The sequence below is a fragment of the Salminus brasiliensis genome, chromosome 14 (assembly GCF_030463535.1).
Source record: "Salminus brasiliensis chromosome 14, fSalBra1.hap2, whole genome shotgun sequence".
Taxonomy (NCBI): domain Eukaryota; kingdom Metazoa; phylum Chordata; class Actinopteri; order Characiformes; family Bryconidae; genus Salminus; species Salminus brasiliensis.
Window position 1 is genome coordinate 29,426,909 of NC_132891.1, and position 24,746 is coordinate 29,451,654.

The 24,746-nt window shown below is 42.8% G+C and overlaps 1 protein-coding gene across 4 annotated transcripts in view; it reads right to left on the reverse strand.

Annotated features, from left to right (window-relative positions):
• The window catches only part of lrp1ab (low density lipoprotein receptor-related protein 1Ab), a 163,312-nt gene that overhangs the window by 81,547 nt on the left and 57,019 nt on the right, over window positions 1–24,746 (reverse strand). For all 4 annotated transcript variants that reach the window (XM_072656430.1, XM_072656427.1, XM_072656428.1 and 1 more), the window contains exons 4-6: window positions 18,370–18,489; window positions 17,574–17,702; window positions 17,066–17,320 (exon numbers count right to left, since the gene is read on the reverse strand). In XM_072656430.1, the coding sequence (XP_072512531.1) occupies window positions 17,066–17,320; window positions 17,574–17,702; window positions 18,370–18,489 (504 nt within the window). The remainder of the gene's footprint in view (window positions 1–17,065; window positions 17,321–17,573; window positions 17,703–18,369; window positions 18,490–24,746) is intronic.

Below are 24,746 nucleotides of genomic sequence, written 5' to 3' on the forward strand. Positions count from 1 at the left end.
ATGTAATTAATGTAAATCATTCTGCCCATTTTCAGCTACATTAGCCTAGCAGTTCCTGCGCGAAACTAAATAAGCAAACGTCAGACACCAGACATGCCTTGCGTGATTTGGAGGAAGCATTTGCAGCCAAGCCATGTTTGGTGTCCAAAATTAGCTTTCCACTGCAGTTACAAGGCTAATGTAGCTAACAAGTAAGCCTCAGATAGACTTGCTCAAAGCGGTGTCTGATGCTGTATAGCCTCTTTAAACAGGAACACAAGCCTGTTGCATTGTGAAACAGCAGCAGCCTCCACCTGAAAGCTATGCACTGCACTTCTGCCCATTTTCAGCAAGCAGGCTAGCAGTTCCTGTGCAACCCCCCCCCCCATCACTGGTTTAATAGGTCTGCTGTTTGTTTGGGGGTACAATATTTGACAGTCATAATGGACAGCAGACAACCTGCTGCTATTGGCTGATGTCACTGGTTATCAGCATTTGTAGCTCCTTAATACTGGGCATGGTATCGCTCAGCCCGAATACAGACATACACATTCTGTCTTTCTCGCCTCCTCATTCCACACCCACTTTCCTTTTCCCACCCAACTATGGATGCTTTGATGGGCCTGGTTAGGTCAGAATCTCGGATGAGACAAAAGCGCAGTTTTACAGTAATTATCCATGTAGTGAATGTGGACTACAAAGCAATGAGACTGCGGCTGCTCTCTTCCAGATCATTATGTTAATTACTGAGTGTGCATGCATGTCCCTGTGTGTCTGTGTGCGAGAGAAAGAGACTGTCTGTGTGTGCCAAACACTGACTCACTGTCACAAGACTATTATTCACTTTTTACGTGGCATTGAGATGCATACGCACAAGAAACAGACAGGCAGGAGTTTTTAAAAGTACAACATGCATACACACAAACACGTGTTTGGTGAACGGTCACTGAAGTCTGTATTATTGTAGAGGAGAAATACTACAACCTTATAATACTTAACCCCAGATGTTTCCCTTAAAAAAAAAAGTAAATGTTGCAGTTGGAAGCCAAGGAATGGTGTAAGCATCTATTCTGCTATATTCTAATTCTAATGCGAATCCATCTCATTAAGCAGCTTTACTAATGTTCATATCGTCACCATCACACAAAAACTCTAAATCTTTAAAACGGCAACTTTACAGGTGAAAGAAAAAAACCTTCTTATATTTCAATGGAAGAATTTTGGAGCATTTCTATTTGTCCATTCATTCCGATGCATAACTACCAGATTTACATCATGTCAAAGCTCAATTTCGGGTGTTTGGGAGGGTAGATGGCGCCCTCTCCCCTAACCACTCTTAAGTGATGTTGGCCCGCATAGGCGTCTGTTCGCTGGTGCAGTGGAGCTGCGGACCCGGCACTTCCCTCCAAGCTTTTTGGCTGCAGCAGGTTGAAGAGAGGTGGATGACTTCACATGAATCAGAGAAGACAAGTCCTTACCCTCCTAGTGTCGGGAGCACTGCTAATGAAGGGGGGAACTAAAAACGAGCAGGTTAAGCGGAAATACTAAATTGGGAGAAAATAAAAAAAATAAATACATTTGCCAAAAAAATCGTCATAAGTCTTGGAGGGAGCACATTCTAGCCTTCATCCACCTAAAAAAATGGCAGAGTGATATGGTGGGAGAGATTAAGCTGGTGGATGGGAACTGAATTGAAAAAAGCCTTAATTGGCTCAGACAGAAATTCTGACTGGACATAGCTGAGAAGGCAAATTAACACCAAAGATATCTCCAGTTCTGCAAAGGACTCTGAAATGATCATGAACTCCACAGTCAGTCTCTCTCTCTCTCTCTCTCTCTCTCTCTCTATAGCTCCCTCACTCAGACAATCAGACTTCTCTATGAGGCCTATGTAGGGCCCCAGCTGTGAGGGGCATCCCGAGTTGCCTGCTGTTTAAACAGCTGCCGCTGCACTTCCTTCCGAGAAAGACGCAATACACCCAGACCCACATCTCCCCTCACTCGCACATACACACTCACACACAAATTTTTCCAAGATGCGCCCCCTGCTCCACTTTGCTTTTCAGCCACATTCCCGTGCAGTGGGCTAGCAGGTGTGTACTGGACCACTCCACAAAGCAAAGGCAACAACACTCAGTGGCAGGTAAGAGTCAGAAGTTACACAGCTTCTTGAAGACCCTCCAAGAATGTGAATGTCCAGAAGGGGTTGGCACAGGGCCAATTAGAAAGCAAAGATGGATGCGGTGGTGCTTCAGGGGTTGAGAATTCGGGCCTCTATACGGTTACTGGCTGGTGTTACTGTTAGCTGCTGTAAAGGAACTGGCAAATTTAAACTTTCAATTCAACCATATAGTTGTAAATGTAAAAGACTATTTTATGACTTGAACTGGGTAAATCGCTGGGCAAAGCTTTTGGTTCCATAAAGAACCTTGGTTCTAATCAGTCACCAGACTCGACAAGAGCTGAAAATGAAATTAACTGAGATTCCCAGTGGAAACACTCTGCTTGAGGGGCTGGAGTGAGGACAGGTAAAGGGAACCTCTTTACACAGTCATGGATAAGAAGTCCCAACCCCTCTGTAATTACAGTAAATCAGATGCTTGTGCAGAAACACAGACCAACCCACACCACCCGCCACTCCACCACCACCACTACTACCACCATGTGCCCATACGCAAGCCTTTCCGCCCCCTCTCTGCTCCTCTGAAGAAAAACAGCCTTGGCTTCTTACTTTCCAGTAAAAAGAAAAAGAAAAAAAAAAAAAAAAAAAAAAGTTCCATAACTAAACCTTTTCCGGAAACTTCCAAACCCCTACGGGGGCCTCTGATCCGGCCAAAGAAACGTCCCAACACTTTCAGAGCGCCGAGGACGGACAGACCGGCGTGTGTTTCTCATTTAGCCCCGGCCCTGTTCGCCCACGGAGTGGAAGGTGGGGGAGCTGTTGTGAAACAATAAGTGCTGCAAGAACATCTGTGATCGCTCAGAGGCTAAGGGGAAAAGCAGCAGGCTGGTGAAGGGGGCTGAGGCTCGGAGCCCTCTGAGGCAGGCGGGGAACGCACTTCGGAAGGGGAAGTGACAGACAGCGATGAATTTCTGATGAAGCAGCATATCTACATTAGCGGTCCACAGTTTGGACAACTGGCGCTGTAACGATGCGGTCAGCCTGGCGATTCAGTTTGAGTCATTCAGTTTGAGTCACGACACGGGGCTGAGGATTCAATGTTCTCACAACATTTCCAACTAAATTTGAATGTAAAATAATGATAAATTAATAGTCCACTGGCACCTTTTCTTGTTTTGCCATCTTAGCAATGACTTTCTTACTGCCACCCCACCTGTTAAACCACCTGTAACTTCAATCCTTCTCTTGATAGCTGAAACAGAGTCTTGGCCCAGTGTTCAGTGGCTCAAATGACAACACCTTGTAGCACAGCTTATCACACAAGCTGTTAACTCTCAGAAACCTCGGAGTATGCAGATGCTGTTGTGGATTTGAGTCCATCAGCCTTCTTTCTGTACCAGACCGGTGTTTCAACACTGCCTTCACACAGACTTCAGGGTTTGTAAATTGTAAACTATTTGCATCAATTTTCAACCCTTAACAGACTTCCACTGGCACAGACCACCTGTAAGTTGTTGACCAATGACTTGGTTAATGTTTCATTTTGATTATAAAAATCTTATAAACAACTTTTCATTTCATATTTTCCCCTCAAATGTCCTGGCAGTTTACTGCTTTACCTTTGTACCATCCAAGGTTCTTCACTTGATTTCAACTGCCTAAACATCAGTGACAATTGGAAAAAAGGGGGTGTTCAAAAACCGCTGACCGGTAGTTTACTAATAAGACTGGAGCTGGAGGCTCGAGGAGTGTGAAGCATACCATAAAAGTGTGGAAAGGGGTGTTGGTTGATGCAGATTATTTGCAACCTTGTGTTAAAGCTGTGTTTCCATAAAACACATTCTTACAGTTTCTCACAACTGTTCAATGCATTGTTCCACCCTGTTACGTCAGGTAGTTATATGTAGACTGGAGGCCAAGATCTCCTGACAACAGCACCAAACTGACCAAAACTCTGCACTGGTCACAGTGATGTAAAAAGGTTCTTTGTAACTATAATGGAACCATGCTCATCATGCTCATTCATATAAAACCCACTTTGTGGGCAGTGGTGGCTCAGCGGTTAGAGCGCCGGGATATCGATAACAGGATGGGTTCGATTCCCGGGCTCGGCAAGCTGCCACTGTTGGGCCCTTGAGCAAGGCCCTTTACCCTCTCTGCTCCCCGGGCACTGGAGTTGGCTGCCCACCGCTCTGGGTGTGTGTGTGTGTGTGTGTACTCACTGCCCCTAACACGTGTGTGTGAGTTCACTACCAGATGGGTTAAATGCGGAGGACACATTTCGCTGTACAGTGTACACTGTACAGTGACAAATACATGCACCTTTACCTTTACTTTACCAATACACCAATCTGAAGAACCCTTTACCCAGGCAAAGAAGCATTAAGCTTTGAATAACTCCTGCTCCTGTACACAACCACTGCCTATACTAAAGAACTCCTGAAGAACCTTGCAGTAATTCATTATAGGTGTGGTCTGGTGTCCCGTTTATTGACGTATCTGGTTTGTGTGTCTGTCAGACTCTGCTCTGCGTCTCCGGCCCCCCACGCACATACACCATGCTTTGTTTCCCCTCTTTTGGCTCACGTCGGCAGCGTTGCCCTCGCCAGCGTCTCCGCATCACAGATATGGTTAATCTGTTAAGAGCCTTTACCTAACTACTGGTTTGAATCCCGTCTTTTATGCCCCTCTTACGCTTCGCTTCAGTGAACAGAAATACTACGCTTGTTCAAAAGTTTGGAATCACTCGTTAATAATTATCGCTATTTTATCACAATGACAAGCAGGGGCGCACCAGTATGGGGACTTTAGGTCAGTGAAGATACACCCCCCCCCCCATTACTGTCTATTAACTGACAAAACAGATGTGTTCGGCTGTATAATGACTGGGTTACTGGAAGTGCAAAAACATTCTGCGGTGCTTGTCGGTTAGAGAAAGCGGAAGGACAACAAGGAGGCCAGTAGAGCAAGGTTTTGCAACTAGGATCGCTGGTTGGAATCCAGAGTATGAGAGCATTGCTCTCCAAGTCTGGGTAGATGTTTTGCTCTCCTTTCCCCCTCCACATCACTTCTGTGTGATGCTGGCCTGCGTTGGCATCTGCTAGCCAACGCATCAGAGGTGGGTACCTGGCTTTTTTTTTTTTTTTTTCTTCTTGTTGGCATGTTGGTTGTCCGGTGACTTTGCATTGGCGGTGGATGGTTATGCATGTGTTGTAGGCGGCAGGTGTCAGTCCTCACCCTCCCAGTGTCAGGAGCTTTACATGTGATGGGGAGAGTATTAGGGAGTGGAAGGGGAGCAGTTTGGGATGTATCATAATGTATGGGAGCATGGCTGGTCCAGTTGTAACCTCAAAATAAACTTCTGCTCATTCGTGACTCTCCAGAATAAAAAAAACAGTACATCATAAATCTGTGTCCTGGTCCAATTGCTCAGCATCCACCAGAGTCTACACCAGCAGAAGCCAACTAATTATAAGTGAAGCTGAAGTTCTGATCTTTCTTTAACTAAAGCCATAAATCTCCAACCTCCGCTCCTCGCTCTAGACTGTTCAGCCAAAATATTATTACAGCTAGATCCATAATCGCGCTGTGCTCTGTGTTTGCAGAGAGAGGCCAGAAAGGCCTCAAGTGGCGCGGCATGGAGTCAGTTAAAGCGAGAGTTTAGCCAAGACATGCTTGGTGCTCCTTCAGGTTTGCACTGGAGCTATGACGCTAATGTAGCCAACAAGTAATGGACGCCAGGGAGAATAGGTTAAGTGCGTGGCACTAGAAGGTTTGTGTGGTGGGTTTACAACGGGGTAGGGGGTTGGGGGGTAGGGGGAGCTGCTGAGCGGCAATGATACGGGTAGGCCAGACAGCCCCAGTTTCACACAGGATGGGAAGATTTATGGCTGCGGCCTGCTGGGCAGACGAGCGGGCCAGATGTGCCCTGGTGACGAGGCTGGCTTGTGAAAATAAGCATGACATGAAAGCAGGCCAAAACACAACCACACGTTCCAGTGTGCTTGCCCTCTGTCCATTCAGAGTGAAGGAATAGCAGGGAACAAGTCCCACCGTTCTTCATGACGGATCAATTCGTAGCTGGACGCACTGATCTCTTAGTCATGCATATGGTCCACATGCCATTTCACAGGAATAGAGCTAATTATAGAGTTCGGAGTCCAACGTAGGCTATGACGGAGCTATGAGGGTAATATTAAGAGAGACTTGCCAATGTAAAAAATAGACAAAAGGTATGTAATTGCATCCAACCTGAAGCCTGAATTGAGCTGGTGGTACTGAACTGGTTCATTTGGTCTGTACACTAGACTTCATTGTTTTATTATTTTTTACAGGTCTTGGCACTGCTATCTTGCAAGCTGCTGGGTTCACAAGCTGGTCTCAGCGTAATTCATATTCCTCCCTGCTGGCTGGAATGCTTCTGGAACTTTCTCCAGCACTCCCAGCGTCTGGCTGAGCCACAGAGAAGCCCATGCATGTGTTTTAACAATCAGCGCTCAGTCAAATCCCTGCGTCATTCTTCAGGAGAGCAGGCAGAGAGTGGTTTCTAAGGCGGGAGGAATGCAGCGCAGCACAGGAATCAGAATCAGCTCTCAGGTCTGGCTGAGAACTCCCGGCCTGCGTCGCCGAACCGTTCTGGCCTTGCAATTCATTCACTCGTTTGTTTGATGGGCTCAGCACAACACATGACCCGCATTTAATAGTGCGTGCATTTTACTTCTCAGCAGTGCTGCAGAAGGCAAGGGGTTCTCAAAGTCTGACATGCAGCGGTAGTGTTTATCCACAGACCCGCTTAATACTTCTCTAAGCTTTCGGTTTACTTTAGAAATGCAGTAGTTTTATCGCTGAGAACATCAAAAACACAATGGCATGCTATGATAAAGGAATGAACCTACACAGGCCTACATGTTTACATTCAGCTTGAACATTTTCTAAGTGTCGTAGAATGGAAAACTGTCTTGGTGAAGTTGAATAACAAGAGTTTGGTACATACTACGGTCTTGCAAACGGGTTGCTATATGAGCCAGGCCTCGTAATTGTGGCTAAAGCCGGGGAAGTTAAATCCTGGGCAGCGAGTGGGTACTCAAAGCTAACCTGGCTACATCATATCCAAGTTATAAGGCAGAAGTTAAGAAAGGTTATAACAGCAATTCTAAAACACAATTTCTCGCCCATTCTTGCCCATTGTTCATTTTGCCAATTTGTGGAGTATAAGCCTCTATTTTCTTGTCAGCAACAGTAGCCTATTAGCTACAGAGCAAACAGCACATTTAGGGTTATGAGGTTGCAGGTTTGATCCACCCCCCCCCCCCCCCCCCCTCCCCAAACTAGCACTTGAAATAGGATAAAACCATTACCAGACAAACTTCACCTGCATTTCTATTCCATGACATGCATCATGCCATGTGCAGTGCACCGAACAATTGTTTTGAGGCCCTGCAGGACTGGCTTGTTGCAGAGCACCATGCTTTAGCGGCTCAGTAAAGGGAGCAATTTGCCCAAAGTGCCACATGTGCCTCGACTCTGAGGGCGAGAGGAGCATCAAACCCCACCAAATCTGGAGCACTTCATGGCCAAGTTGGCCTTAGCCAAGCCCGGCCAGGACCTGAAGACATTCAGAGAGCCTCAACTGGAATCTCGAGCCAGACCTGGTGTTCTCTTCTCACTGAGCTGCATTTTTGAGTGCTCTGGCAGACAGCCCTCTGAGGTTCGGAGACAGACTGGAGGCTGAGTCACAGAACCAGTGCGTGCTGAGGGGATTGCTCTGGTGGGCCCACTCCAGCCTGAAACCACAGCAGCAGATGGGGGCTCCAGCGTACCGAGACAGACCAATTTTTTTTAACTAGGGTGATGTGGCCAAGAACACTGGGGATATTTTCCATGTAATTTGATATTGATAACTGTCAATATTTATTATTACATGTGTAACCTGATGCTTACTTTTAGCATTTTAAACCTTTAAATCTATTTGATTCATAAACTTTCTGTTCCACAGATCCTATGTTTTACCGCTGTGCCACTGAGTCAGAGGTGCCATAAGCGGACATTATTCACAATCTACTGCAGCGAGGAGCATTTCCAGAAGAAGAGGCAGTTTAGAGGTCTGCAGTGAGGAACCATTTAACAAATATGCAGTTTTGACTGCATATTTTGAGCAAGCCTCCTGTCCTGGACATGTAAAATCTGAGCATTCCAGCAAACACACAACATTGTTACAATGTTGTCAAGAGGCGGTGCGGTTTGCGTCGTCTCAAATAGGCAGTCATAGCTTCGTTATTAAGTAACGTTGCTATATGGTATTATGACTACCTACTGACCATCATTACGTTCTGAGGGACTACATTTCAATGTTGACAACAATGTTGTTACAACAACCATGTTTTGGGGGAAATCTCTCTGTTTTACTGGAGAGAGTACCTAAACACACCATTAAAACATGAAGTCAACTATATGGCCTAAAAAAAGCCCAAATTATAGCAGTCTAGAAGGTCACACTGAATCATAAATCAATACCCCAAAACTGTCTGATCTCACTACTGGCATCAGTTTGCTGTCCGTTCCTACTTCTGACTCATACGTGAAGGGCAGTGGTGCTGGCTCTCGCCTCTTGGCTGCTGTTCCCTGAAGCTGGGCTCAGTTCCGCAACGCAAAAGCAAAAATGGGACAGGCTGGAACAAAAAGCGTCTGAGTCATCTTTTCCTTTGGTCTGCCTAGCATGTGCCGGGGTCATGCTGGACAGGGCTAGCACAGAGGCAACTCTTATAGACTTCTGAAGTTCTTCAGTAGCACAAAGTGCATCTGCTAACATGCCTCCCCACACTTATGTATGAGTGAATGCTTGGACCCACTTATTTATAGAACGGTTTTCCATAACACTTTACAATTAATGTCGACGTCAAAATGAAATATTGCAATATAAAAAAAAGGAAATATCACATATGGAATTACTAATGTCCAAAAAATGTCTATTTAAACGTTTGTTGTCTCGTTGTCTGTCTTGCTGGAAATAAATAATAAAGAATAAAAAGGCATCATTTTCACATTCATGTGTGGCTTAGGTAGCAATTTTGATATTTCGACTCATTTTGATACCTCAGGTTAGCTAAAAGCTACTAAGCAATGCAACAATGGTCTTCTACAATAGGTCTTTTCTCATTAATGGTGCAAATGTGCAAAAATGTTAAGTTCTAAACTCTTAAGTTATAAAAGAAATAAACTCTATAGATCTGCTATTACTGAAAGTAGCTAACATCAAATAGAGTAAACAGCTTAGCAAATCAGCCTTTCAGTCTACGTATTAACAATTCTTCCTTGGCGAAACAATACTGTTATAGGATTCATGTTGTGTATGATCAAAACAAAATGTTTTTTTATTTATATCTTTTATTTACATCTTGACAAATGCAAGCAAAACTGTGATTGGACAGTCCTTTAAATTTATGATGGCTGATTCATTAGCCTGTATATTTTGGCATTTTCCAAACAGTGATTTCACTATTCGTGTACAGGCACCTCAAACTATTAAGCGACTAGTTACTTTAGTAGTTTTAAAGAAACAAATGAACATGATTTATCATGGATCTCTACAGTATTCATTTAGACAAGGTATGTTTGCTATCTGAAGTGTGATGCTTTAGTCCAATCGAAGGCTAACAGTGATAAACACTTGATTTAGAATGTCTATAGATAAAGAACGTCTATAAAAAGCAGGTGTAGGTGGTACCAACAGTATGTACCTCAGAACAGTATGTGGTATCATTCCACACTGCATTCCAGGTCAAAAGTGGAATATCACCAAAAAGCAGGACAGTAAGATAATAATGGAGTTAAAAAAAGGTATATCCATGCAAATGTACTCAATTTTAAAAACTTTGCTTTTTAACTTTTTAATAAATGAAAGTTTTGTGTATATTTACCAAGAAAAGATTAGCAATGTTAACCTAGCATCTCCCATTCATTCACATTATCTGATCGACTGCACCTGGGCTAGGTGATGAAGCATGTGGATTTTTAGACTTAAAATCTATTTAAGATTATGAAACACACTTTTACCGAATATATATTACGGCAGAAGCTGTGCTTCTGGGTTCCAGCAGACGGAGATTACACTACTTCTGTTCCTGTAGGTGTGAGTGGGAAGGACACTGAGGGAGCTGAAGGTAACCATGATGCTGGAGTATGCAAATGCAATATGCAAGGGAATGAGAATGACTGAAATGAGTACCAGCATCAGGCCAAGTTTTAGACACACACACAGTGAGAAACTTTGGTTATCTCGCCCTTACACACTCGCCATACAACCAGCCCAGTCTTCTCCCAGCATGCATCTGTGGCTCAGGCAGTGGTACATCGCTATCCTTATCTGGACCCTTGCTTCTGTGCAGCTTTTTCGCTCTCCATACTTCAGCCCCCTAAACAGTTCAGCAGCACTGCAGTCCCGAGCACTCTGCCAGCATGAGACAGCCCTTCCACGGTTGAAATAAGGACAGTGGCCCAGGGTTTCTTGTACAGTGTTCAGGATAACTTAATATAGTTTGAATTTGAGGGTTATATTATATATATATATATATATATATATATATATATATATATATATATATATATATACACACACACACACACACAGTTGAAAACAGAAGTTTACATACACTACATAAAAAGCCATATATGCATTTTTTTTCTCACTGTCTGACATGAATTTAGAATAACCTTTTCCCATTCCAGGTCCAATAGGATTACCAAAATTATATTTTATGTTTATATTTATTATAATTATATTTTTAAGGCAATTTTTATTACTTTCTTCAAAGTCAAAAGTTGAAATACATTTCATTAGTATTTGGTCCCATTGCCCTAAAACTGTATGACTTGGGTCAAAAGTTTTGAATATCCCTCCACAAGTTTCTCACAGTAATCGGTAGGAATTTTGGCCCATTCCTCCTGACAGAACTGGTGTAACTGAGCCATGTTTCAGCTTTGCCCATAGATTTTCAATGGGATTGAGATCGGGGGCTTTGTCACGGCCACTCCCAAACACTGACTTTGTTATTCTTAAGCCACTTTGTAACCAGTTTGGCAGTATGCTTCAGGTCACTGTCCATTTAACTTCCTGGCTGACGTCTTAAGATGTTGCTTCAGTATTTCCACATAATGTTCTTTCCTCATGATGCCATCTATTTTGTGAAGTGCACCAGTCCCTCGTGCAGCAAAACCACCCCTCAACATAATGCTGCCACTCGGGATGGTGTTCTCAGGATGCAAGCTTCCCCCTTTTTCCTCCAAACGTAACGATGGTCATTATGGCCAAACAGTTCAATTTTACATTTGCATCATTTGCAGACATTAATCTGGCTTTTTTTTATGTTTCTTTTGGAGTAATGGCTTCTTCCTGGCAGAGTGGCCTTTCAGCCCATGTCGATACAGTACTCGTTTCATTATGGATAATGACACACACTTACCAGCATCAGACAGCATCTTCACATGGTCTTCTGCTTTTGTTCTTGGGGTGATTTTGGCACATTTCAGACCAAAGCATGTTCATCTCTGGGACACAGAACCTGTCTCTTTCCTAAGTGGTATGATGGCTGGACATTTCCACCTTGTTTGTACAGACATCTGGAAATCGCACCCAAGGGTGGGCCAGGCTTGTGCAAGTCCACAATTCCTGATATCGTGGCTGATTTCTTTGCACTTTCCCATGATGTTATACAAAGAAGCAGTGTGTTTCAGGCGTGCCTTAAAATATATCCACAGGTGTGTCTCTGATTAACTCAGATGTTGCCAATAAACCTATCAGAAGCTTCCAAAGACATGACGACGGTCATGGGGCAACCCCAGGTCGCCGCCCACAGGCCCATAAAAGGACTTCCGGCTCGTTTGTGTTCATTTCATGTTTATGTGTTGCACCTGGGACTGGGAGCGTTTAAGGAGCCTCCCTACAGCTAGCCACTGCTGGTAATTGATTCTGCACGTGTTTGTGGTGTGATCAAGTGCGTTCCGTCACGTCCAGTTCATGCTCCCTGGCGGCTCAAGCTCACGGGGCAGTCACAGCATACTTTTACTTTCATTATTATTCCCCTGTTTTCAAAGCTAGGCTTGTGGTTTTCGTTTGTCCCCTTCCCATGTTATGATCTTGGTAGTTTACAGATCTATCCCGTTGCTTCCTGCTCCTCCCAGACCCAGGTTTGTCGTTTTCACTGTTTTGTTTGTGTTCCAGTTTTGCCCCTTAAATTGCTCTTCATTTGTTTCACTGCACAATATTTTGGATCCCTGTTGTGTTTTAATAAATCTTGCTTAGTTCCATCTCTGCGAGTGTTCTTCCTGTCATTGTCTGACACCATGACATCATCATCCTATGGGCTGTCCCAAATTGTTTATAGGCATAGTAATCTCTCATTATTCTTCCATTTAGCAAATATAATAATTTTGGTAATCCTAATTGACCTAAGACAGGAAACGTTTATTCTAAATTCATGTCAGGCAGTGAGAAAAAAAATGCATGTCTTTCTATATATATATATATATATATATATATATATATATATATATATATATATATATATATATATATATATATATATATATATTCCCCCATGAGTGAATATTAATTTATAACTTAGTCTACAATATAATTTTTTTTTGTGTTTATTACCTCTTAATATACCTCTTTTTATTTTGATCAGTTCTATTCAATAAAAACAAATTGAAGCATTTGTAACATTTTAGTTCTGATTATTCCGTTAAAGCCGCATCAAGCAACCATTCTAACAGCTTCTAGAATCACATGTAGTCTGCAAAAGGGAAATACGGCCAAAAAAAAAAAAAAAGGGGTGGGTGGTGTTTTAGACAGCCATGACCTTTCTGCAGCCGGCCAGTATTTAGTCTAAATGAGCTTTTAGGCCTCATTCATCACACGAGAGCATCCAGTCAAACATCAACAACTTCATACACTACTTAGCAGGCTACGGTTCAGAGGGACGAGTGAAAGGCAAACTCTGAATGGTAGGTCTGCAAATCATGGCTGCTTCAGTTACAAAACATGCAATATCCGTGTAAACATAGTTGGTCAATAAAGATTCCGATTCTGAAAACCCTGTATTACGGAAAGGGTCATTTTAAAAGAAAAGGAAAAAGGTTGAGTTGTTCAAATGTTTGGAATCACTCAGTTTTCATTCATTAATAACTTAGTTCTAAAAAACTAGACACCAGATTATACAGAATTCTGGGTCATTTCAGAACCTAAACTCAGTCCATTATTCTGGACACAGCTAAAATAAATGATTTTCAGACTCTTTCTGCATTTTATTATACTGCTAATTATAACCAGGGAAGTATCACAGTATTCCATACCCAACAGCATCATGGCAGGTATTAAACGCCAATCACTGTCTGAACGCCCAGCGCTGTATTTTTTTGTTTTTTATTTTTTTCCTGGACACTCACTAAGCCTGTTGGAGCAGCGTCGGTGGTGAATCACCTTTGGATACTGTTTTAGTCTAGTGGCTGCCTTTTCTGGTTTTCTACAGTCTACTGTTTTCTATGAATAACATGATGCGTGACTGACGCTGTGGCATTTAACCGGATGTGTCATGAATGGGTTCTAAGGTCAAAAATGTAGATCGTGAAAAGCATAAAGAAGTTCTTACTGTTTTAACTATGATCTGAATGAGGCTGCACACTCACTCTGAAAAAAACATAGCGTATCCAACAAGAATGAAAGCCTCAAGCATCTTTTATCTTATATCGAAATAAAAAGCATTGGTTCTCTGGTGATCGTTTTAAATCAGTTATTTTTTTTTTAAATGCTAATGCTAACGCTAATTTCCTCTAGCCTGTTGATGGAGTTTGTAATGCTATATTAGCATCAAGCCAACAGTGATGAATATTTACATTTAACAGCAACTCATAACAGACATTCAACTAAGTAATTAAGACTATTAGGCAGCAGTGGGTGGCCATGGCAACGTACGAAGCAAAAGCCTCTCTGATTGGAGATGTGGAGATGAGCTTAGTGAGGAACCAAAGTCCTGAGAGGGCAGGAGACCAGCGAACATTGAGGGTGGAAACACTTCTTAAACTTAAAGCCAAACTCAAAGTATCTGAATATTGTTGAGGTCTATTAGCACAAGATTAGCATATTGTTTAAAACGTTTACCTGCTACCAAATGCAATTTATTAAATTCAAAGCATCCATTCCAGATTTTAGAACACTATTGTAAGTGTTGAGTTGAGTTGTACTCTGCTTCACTCTGTACTCAACACATTCATATCAATACCATAAACAATTAGCAATGCTAACTAGTTTTTGAGTATATATTATGTATTGTAGAAGTCCAAAAGTTAAGAATACTCAAATTTCCGTAATGCATACTTTGTGTATGGTAATCCCACAGTGCAATGCACAGAACGGAAAGAAAGGAGTTACTCGAGAACTGGCAGTGATCTATGTTTGCATTGCAAAGCTATATCACTTCCTTCAAGTCCAAAAACTATTTAGTTTGTTAATATATCGTGTACTAACCTGCCAAACTTACACTATTCATAATACTATACAGCGTATATAGGGGTGAGGTACGCGATGGGGACACAACCCCAGTGCCTGTGGGTTTGTCGAAGACAAACGCTCTCAAGGTTTTAATAGCTTTGATGTGACCACATCAAAACAAGCTACTTTCCCCTCTCTGGTTCTTCTGCAAACATGCACAGACGCAGCAGCAGATTGTGGTATGCAGGTCGGTATATGACTTAGCACCATGTCAGCATGTGACTCGTTTCTTTCGCAAGGGAAATGCTTCAGGGAGCAGTCCTGCCTGGATTAGCACGTCTTCACCCCAGGACACACACTCACACGCTCTAGCCCCAGCAGCTGAAGGTTGAGACTTCCTGCACAAATCTGGGATTAAGTGTACTAAAACAACTCCGTGTAAGAAGAAACTACTCCCACAAAATGGTAATCTAGGAGCTGAGGGCCACTCCGAGGTCTCCACAGCAGGAGAAAGCTCCAGGCCATTTTTGACATGACACATATCGAACCAGCTGCAAAGTGTAAACAGCATTCAGAGTTGTTTGTACATGACTGACAAATCTAGCTTTGTGTGTTGTCTTAAGCAATCACAGCTAGAAATACAACACTAGCAAGTTAATAAAGACTTCATGCCAGAGAACAGGGGTCATGAACTAACGTGGGCTTCCTTCGGCATGGAAAAAGCGGGCTTCCTTCAGCATAGGTCGTCAGAAAGTTAGCCTGGGTAGGTTTTGTAGCTTTAAAGGAACAGTTTGGCCAAAAAAAAAAAAAAAAAAAAAAAAAAAAATGATTCATAAACATGATTCATAACAGACCCCAGATGCTGTGGATCAGACAAGACATGCTTAATATCTGATGTGTGCTCCTTTAGCTTAGATCAGGAGATGCTAGGCTAACACTGCTAACAAACACTAGACCTTGACTGTCACCAACCTCGTAAATAAATGTACAAAAGATTTACATTATTTTTCGATAAAAGCTGTTGGGGTGAGAGCTAAAAATGTTAGCCTACCAAGTCCTGTTCTAAACAAAAGAGCACATGGCTGATATCAAACAATGATCAAAAATGATATTGGTGACCATCAAAATCTAGTGTTGGGTAGCAGTGTTAGCCTATCCTCGCCCATTCTAAACTAAAGAAGCACATATCGTATACCAAACATGTCTTGGCTGACTGACTGCATCTAGAATCAGTGGAAAATAGCGTTCATTTCATTTGTCACCAAATTAAAATGTGAGTCGATAGAAAACTAAATTTAGCCTGGTTAGATTTTTACTTTAATGGAATAGTTGGGGCAGTGGTGGCTCAGCGGTTAGAGCGCCAGGATATCGATAACAGGGTTGTGGGTTCGATTCCCGGGCTCGGCAAGCTGCCACTGTTGGGCCCTTGAGCAAGGCCCTTTACCCTCTCTGCTCCCCGGGCGCTGGAGTTGGCTGCCCACCGCTCTGGGTGTGTGTCTGTACTCACTGCCCCTAACACGTGTGTGTGTGTGTGAGTGTGTGTTCACTACCAGGCGGAGGACACATTTCGCTGTACAGTGTACACTGTACAGTGACAAATACGTGCACCTTTTTTACCTTTAGTTTGAGGGGAAAAAAAACAAATAAATTGAACATCTGATTATTGACCCCAAGACATGTTTGATATAATACACTTGCTTCTTTAATTTAAAATAGAAGAAAACAGGGCAACACTTCTAACAAACACCTTATTAAAGTAATTCCTGTCTTAGTTAAAAAAGGTCTAACAAAAAGCTAAGTAGTTAATTATTATTAATAAAACTGTATGAATAGATTCTATTTAAACATTCATGCTAAAATCAGAACTACATTATCACCTACATATCGTCCTGTTGTGTAGCACTATTGTGCTTTCAGACTGCTATGAAATTTTTGGTTGCCTTGCACAGAACTATACAAGATATTATGTTACTCTAAATGGCAACGCCACCGATCAGCTCAGTAGAGAAGAGTTTTTTGTTTGTTTGTTTGTTTGTTTTATTGTCTGTGCCGAACAAATGAAGATTTGAGGTGTTTTGAGTGGGCTGAGAGATGTTCTTGGACATACACTTACAGAGATGCGATTGGTGACAGTCCAAGTCTAGCATTTGTTAGCAATATTCTCCTAGCATCTCCTGTTCTAAATTAAATAAACACACTTCAGGTATCAAACATGCCTTATCAATGCTTGATCAACTGCATTTGGGGTCAGTGGTAAATCATTGTGTTCATTTATTTTTACCCCCCACACACAGTACTTCTTTAACACATTAACCCTACACATGGCCACAGCTGGGTATGCGTATAAACACTACACCAAGCCTTACATTCTTAAGCTGGTTTCCCACGTACTACAGTAAAGGCAACCGTTAAATCTGTGAATTCCGTCCCTTTAGGGGAGCACACGGACCAACACAAAGACGTGTACGTGCAGTACTCACGATGCAGGCTGAGGGAGATGTTGATTGTCCTCTCGTCAGTAAAACTTTTGGCGTTGGGGAACTTTGCGCACTTTAGCTGTGTGCCACCGGACGTGTCTCCTACAAGGATCCAGCAGACCGTCTCCTCAGCGTAGATGAAGTCCATGGCTGTGGTCTTGCGGGTGTTGATGGAGACAGGGTTGGCACCGTTCAGAGAGGTGGCCTGTATGTTCTGCGAGTTGGCAATCAGGAGGTAGGGAGGACGGTCCACAGGGTCTGCACAAAAAAAAGGAGATATTATATTTTTCACAATGGGTGAAACCTGGACCTCAACCTGAACCTCTCCTGATGGACTAAAGAGCTTTGCAGTGTCTTACTACTCTATCTCTACTCAGTTTATCAGGCATTGCATTTTGAGAGAATGAGAATAGTGGGAAATAAGTGTGTGTGTCTGTGTGTGTGTGAGAGAGAGAGAGAGAGAGAGAGAGAGAGAGAGAGAAACAGGGAGAGAGAGCATGTGTGTGCATACCATTCTTAGCCTTGCAGGAGCGGTTGTCTGGCTGTGGCAGGTAGCCCTCCACACAGCTGCAGGTGTAGGAGCCATCAGTGTTGATGCAGGTCTGACTGCACGTGCCATACACTGCACACTCGTTAAAATCTGCAGCACAAAACACACACTAGTTCAGCATGACACACTCTGCACTACACAAAACCCCATCCTAAGAAAAGGGTTTCATACATTATATGGACAAAAGTATTGGGACACCTGCTCATTCACAGTTTCTTCTATTGGTTTATCCTACTTTTGTTAAAGTAACTGTCTCTACTGTCCAGGGAAGTCTTCCTACTAGATTCTGGAGCATTGTTCTGAGGATTTGATTGCATTCAGAGACAAGAGGATGTTGGATGATCCTAACCACCCCACCTCATCCCCAACTCGAGAACACTGTTCCACTGTTTCACAGTTGAATGCTGGGGGAGTTGACAAACCGTGTGTGTGTCAGATGTGTCAGAAATGTGTGCAACTTAAAGTAGCTGAATGCATTCTTTAGAAGGGGTGTCCACAAACATTTAGACATATAGTGTATCTAGGCTATGCTGCTATATGCCACAATAGGTTATTTAACCCCATCCCCCCCTTTGATTTTAGTCCTATATAATTCTCACCCACTAGCAAGGACTTTCCCTTTCACACAGTGCTGGTAGGGCAGTGCTGACAGTGCTGTAATTGGACAGCTTAACACGCTCAGAGGAGAACACTAACCAGTTCTGTTTTGTCCCATCATTCGCAAACCTGTGCAAATCTGAACCATCGCTGAGCTCACCTTTGCAGGACTTGCCGTCTTCTCCAACCTCGTAACCGTTCTTGCAGTAGCACTTGGGTCCAAAGGGGGTGACTGAGCAGTTGTACTTACAGCCCATGGTGCTGCAGTTATGGACAAACTCTGCAAAATAAATCACAAAGGAGCAGAATTGATTATTAAAGAGAACCTACAATTAGCAATTAGGGAGGACACAAAGCAACATATAACACTGCATCCCTTTACATTCACCTAAACAACTGTGGGATTCTTGGCTGGCTTAGTCACTCAACTGCTTGGAGTAAAGGTCAGCCATTTTTCCCACATCTTCATTTATGTTTATTTGTATAAAAAGTATGACACGTCAAAAAATAAATAAATAAAATAAAAAGTTCTATATTTGTTTTTATACTAAACCCCTGTGTTACTGCGTTATAGTGAGTACACAATGACAGCATACACATAATTCTGTTTACTTTAAGTGGTTTACTGTATATACTGTATATATGAACCTGCCTTAGCCAGCCTGCTAATTGCTAAGTTAAGCCTGTTAAGCTGGTTCATATCTAAGCGCAGCTCCACACAAAGATCTAACCACGGCATTTATCGAACATAATTATTTACTTGTTTATTTGACTGTTTATTGAATGGTAAATTAGCTAATCTCATGCCGCGTTCGAGTGGTGCCAAAAGCTGGGAAATACCATTTGTAACAACCAGTGAAGTGGTATTTACAACTAGGGGTTCTAGATGAGACAGACGTTTACGAGATGTGATGTTGTACATTTTCCATATACATTTCAGATTTTTATATGTACTTATATACACACACACACACACACACACACACACACACACGTTTGTGGACGACTCGTTGTGTTGAGATATCCTACAGATCTTCATGCTTAGTGGTAGGATCTTGCGACAAGCACTCAAACGGAGTGAAGCTCCATTTAGTATATATAACCTTCAGATTAGCAATTGTTAGCATGCTAATGCTGCATACTGCACCAAAACACAGGACTTTTTTTGGCCAATGGTCCAGCCTAGTCTAGAATAACCACTGCGTTAATAACTATAATTTCCACTCAAAATGCGGATATGATTTGTTATGAAAAACACTGTATTTAATGTCATTCAAATAAATACATTTAAGTTCATTTAAATCACATAGTGTCTGAAAGTGAGTGGGGCGGTCAGTTCACAGAGTGAAAATCATGTTTTTTGGAGCTAGAACGATCCTTAGTCCAGCGGAAGTTTACTTTTGAGATGTATAGCACCACAAATGACAGCACAAAGCAAAGGTCAGATCTAGGATCAGCTCTGACTGTAAACACTGACGATGACAACCTGATCCCAGATGATCCGAGATCTATAATAAATACAAGCTCGGGCCACTTCCAGCCTTCTGAGTGACCCTGCAAACCAGGTCATTAAGATTTTTACCCAGCGCTGATATCAGACACTCGAAGCCATGAAGGTCAGACATTTAGCTGATTAGGAGAGACAGACAGAAAGGGAGAGGGGGGCCGGAAATAAAACTAGGAGATAAAGACAAAGAGACAAAGAGATGTGCGCAGGCAAGTTCTAGATGCTTATATCATCAGGACACAATATGGTTACCAGATATGGCATTAACACAGGGATCTGAGGGCTCCTCGGTGGTGTGAACTGTGTGTACGTCTGTGTGAGAGAGTGCGCATGTGTGTGACTGTGGACATCCACAAAAGTTAAGTGTGAGGAGGGAGAAGCCAAGGATCTCTAAGAAGCTTGACACTTTAGGACAGCATAGACGCAGAAATTGGTCTCATGCTCAACTTCATAGACTATAGCCGTGTTTGGAGGTGTAGGTTTGGGACGTGCTTGAAATTTCTCATTGCTCATCACTGGTCATAACACTAAGTGAAGTGAGGGTGGGACCCAGAGATATGATAGGCTCACGTAGAGCATCTAGGCCACTTTTTCGGTTGTTTTTACATGATTTTCCATTCAAAGTTACCATGTTTGCCTTCTCCTGCAATAGATGTTTTTTTTTACAGGACATCGCCGATAAAAACACTGGGTCCTGTGTCCATTCTTCCTTGTTTGTACTCTGCTGGAAAGAGCAGCTTCCAGCTTCATGTTTAGACAACTCTGGCGTTAAAGTACGTGACCTCTAGGGGCGGTGGCGTAACCGGTATGAACAGCGAGCAATGCAGATGGTCCGGAGCCATGGCACGCACCGGGCCGTGTCGGCACTAGGTTTGAACTAGCGTCAAGATTTAATCGTTGTCCCACTAAAACCATCTCAATGGTTTTTCACTTTGAGTGTGAATCTGACCGTTAACCTTTGTATTAAATTTCAGGATGACTGGACCAATGGAAATGCTCCAAAATTGACCTAGAAGAAAATCTTTTTATGTTAACTTCCATTGAAAATTAAGCAGGTTTTTGAAGTTGCCATTTGTAAGATTTTTACAAGGTTTTGCATGACAGCGCAATATTCTATATAAACATTAAGAGGAGAAAAAGGTGACAATGAACCTTATAAGATTACAACAACGAAGACAGCCATGCCTTCAACGCTCTCACAGTGGAACGCAGCTAAGACCCATGGCTTCCTGGTGTATTGTGTTTTCTGACAATTTAACTAACACACACACACACACATACACACACACACACACATACACACACTAATGCAGGAGGCATAGGAAGGATTTTCTACTGTCGGAATTATCATGTTGACAAACACCGCATTACACTAATTCCAGAAATAGAACACAACCAAAGGCGTTAAAATGTTCACGATCTCTCTGCCCACCACACACTCCCACAGAGCCTTGTCCCCAAACAGCGTGAGAGAGGGAGAGAGATAATGCAATGTACATATACACCCCCTCAGTGCATTAGCAACACAGACAGAGCTGGGATGTGTGTTCAGTTCTAGTCAGGCTGTGTAGTAATAAGTAAACTGCCACACTTCAAATAGCCACAGCAGGATGTACGCAGATACTGGAGCGTTCGGGGAACCCATTCCAGGCGCCAGTTTTCAGGTATTAAAAGCCCTATTTGGGCGTCACAATGTTCAGTTCAATTCTAACAGTTCTGTAAACATCTACTTTAACGTTTTCAGTGCTGTAAAATGTGACTGAGGTAACGCTTCACTGAAGGGCAGGATTTATAAATGCTACACGACACCAACATAAGCCATCAACTGACAAACCTACAGACATCGTCCAGAACCTGCCATGAACAAACATTTATAACTAACAAGGAACGTGATCCTGCCGTCTGTCTCAGCATGCTCAGCGCCAGAGCGTACCAGTCTGATCCACGAGGAGTCGGGTGACTAGTTTTGCAAAGCAGAGCGTTTATGCTCAACACCACCTCGCATCTATATATGGACAGAGTACAGAACCTAGCACTTGTGCTTCATCTTGGAGGAAGAGAAGAAATCCGGCAGGCTTCATTCCCTCACCAAGTTGCTGTTAAGAAATAGCAACATGGCAAGTTTAGCCTTTTAAATCACAGATATGAGCGAATCTGTCCTACAGTCTAGCCCCTGTGTTCAGAGTGTGTCAGCTGGAGCTGTTTTTAAATGAGACAGTAATTATTGGTGTAGTTAGGAGCGGACAGTAGCCTTTGTTTACAACACAACCGGAAGCTGTTCAATGCCACTATTTACGCTTCCGCCTTAAAGTTCAGCAAATGCTTTAGATAAGATATATAGAAAGTCTTTTACATGCTTCAAATATCTGTGCTTAATAGCTTAATGCCCAACTCAGATGCTAATTTCAAAGTTAAGGCTTGTCTAAAAATGACTAGATAAATAAATAAGTGTTGCTACTATTATCGTCATCAGCAATATCAGCATCATCATCTCTGGAAGTACATCTGCTGATCTTTCCAGGAACATCATTGATGATGTTCCAGAGGCAACAGCTGATTCATTTAGAGACGCTACTGCTTCTAAGCAACATGCTTTAGTCTGGTCGTTTCCAGACGATCCCTGGCACTGAAGTCTTGTTTTTGCAGAAACTTGAAGCTGTATAGTCTGAGGTCTGAAACCTAACGATGCAGTCAAAGAATGTAAACTGTACCATATAAACAGCTTCCTGTACAAGCATCCTATCCACCAGAGGCACCCACATTCAACCAGAGCATTCACGTTTCTAGAACAATCACATGATCTGTTAGGTGCAACTCAAGTGCTTTTACAGCAGGATCCACCAGCATGTAGAAAGTTCAGTACGGTTAACTTCTGCGGTCACCTTGGGCTATTTCTGCAGGTATTAAAAGGTCACCAGGCACAGGCCTACTGACGACTGCTCAAAAAAGCTGCAGCAAATTCATACCATACTCTGGAATCGTCCCAAGGAAACAGAAATGTGAAGAGAAAAAAAAAAAAAAAAAAAAAAAAAGAGAGAGAGAGAGAGAACGACCATGCAGTGGACCTTAAAGTTTATGACGCTGACAGTTTGAAAGGTCCAATCAAACGAAGCCAAAGCAACGCTCCAACAAAAGGCAGCAGTGCATAATTGCTCCTTTACCCCCATCGTCCTCTCAGCTCTGTCTGACATGATGCAACAAAGAGAGAGTGAAAGAGTGGGGCACAACAGCAGCAGAGCTAAATACATCACTTACTCTTATAGCTCATGGACCCAGGACAAAGGAAAAGTTTGAGTCTCTCACTCTCTCTCGCTCACTCACCCCCACCCACAGGGACAATAAGGGTCCTGAATACACAAAAGCTTCGGCCCTCTGGGCCACAATAAGTCTTTTGTGGTGTGTACGAAGAGAGGAAGATATGTGGCCAAACGCTGCTGCCCGTGTCAAATCGATTCCCTCTGCCCAATGCCAGCCTGTCCAAAGCAATCCCTACACATTGCCCTCATTGCCTAACACACCCCCTACAAACGGGGCATGACGTGTAACTAGGACCAAACCAGAAAGAACACAACCAGACTGCATATTCGCTAAATATGCAGGTGACCACCTACAACTGAACAAGGTTATTAAGGGCAGACCCTCATTTGGGACGGCTGGACCAGGCAGAGATGTACAGAGCCTGTGTTTTGAATCAGCCTGTAAAGAAACTTACTGCCTGCATTAAATCTGCCCAGATAACCGAAAAATGTCTGCCTGTAGCAACTTATGTTGCCGGGGGTTGCCGTGTTCGATGCTGTTGAATGATAAGCGAATTCTTGCAGACCGAGCTCACGGATTCTCCTCCATACTTTAGTTATTGGTAGTCTAACATACCACCCCCTCTCATCTTAGCTTCAGCTTGCCTCAACAGTGAACCACCAGCACATGCAGTCACAGGTTTTCTTATAGCAATCGTGCCAGACAGCCCCTATAGAATATACATATATATTAATGATTTATAAAGCGTCATTAAAAATTAATGTCCTTCCTGACTGCTTGCATTCAACTGACTGGTCTCCGATTGACAATTTAACACAGTTTGAAATGTTCTCCATTATCCTTAAACATGAAACCGTTACAGATAACCAAAAATGTTCAACTGTAGGCCTACCACTGCTGGGATTACAGAAGTAATAGAACTGCTTTAGATGGCCAGGTAGCGGCTCTGTACAAGCTCATATCACCAGGTTTCACTCTTCTAGAGCAGAAAAAGCCAACAGTGTGAAAAGCTACAACACCATTATTCAAGCTGGACCAAGCATGCATGCATACACATGTAGTATGTGCCAGGGAGGTATGTGCCAGGCAAAGAGCACTCAGCACTTGTTCTTATCCAGAGAGGAAATTCTTCAGGCCCATGTTGAAGCATTAATAATTTAGGCTTAAAAGAGGGGGTGGTGAAAAAGGTGACCAGAAACATCTTGGGACACTTTTGTAGATTACTATTGTTTAATTGATTAGGATTGTAGGTAACTATTATGCTGCACTACGTACATCAGACATGAAAACTCAGGAGCAGTGGAAAAGGAGACCAGCATCAGAATTCCTCGAAGAATGAGAAGTAGTAAATGGAAATTCTGGAGCGCTAGGACTAATTAGGACTAACTGCTGTAAAATTATTTAGCAAACACAAGCCATGTCCAAAAATGTTGTAGCGCAAGTTTAGTATAATAGAGCCAACAATAAGGTAATTCCAAAAATGTTGCCCATCATTTGTGCCCAGTTGGCTTTTGTAGCTGCTTATGGTGCTTGGTCCCCGATGATTGCCACTTGTGATGCAATTTGTAGACAATTCTGACTAGCTGCTGCACTATGGACACAAGCGTTGATCATAAAAACCTGTGCCTGAGAGGACAAAGTCAAGCAGCTATTGTCAGAGTGAAAGAAAGCCGTAAAGCAACACATAAAGCCTTGTGTTTGAAACCAAAGCTGGCTTGCTAGGCTTTGAGAAGTTAGCTAGCAGGCTTACCACCACAGTACAGACAGTGTTC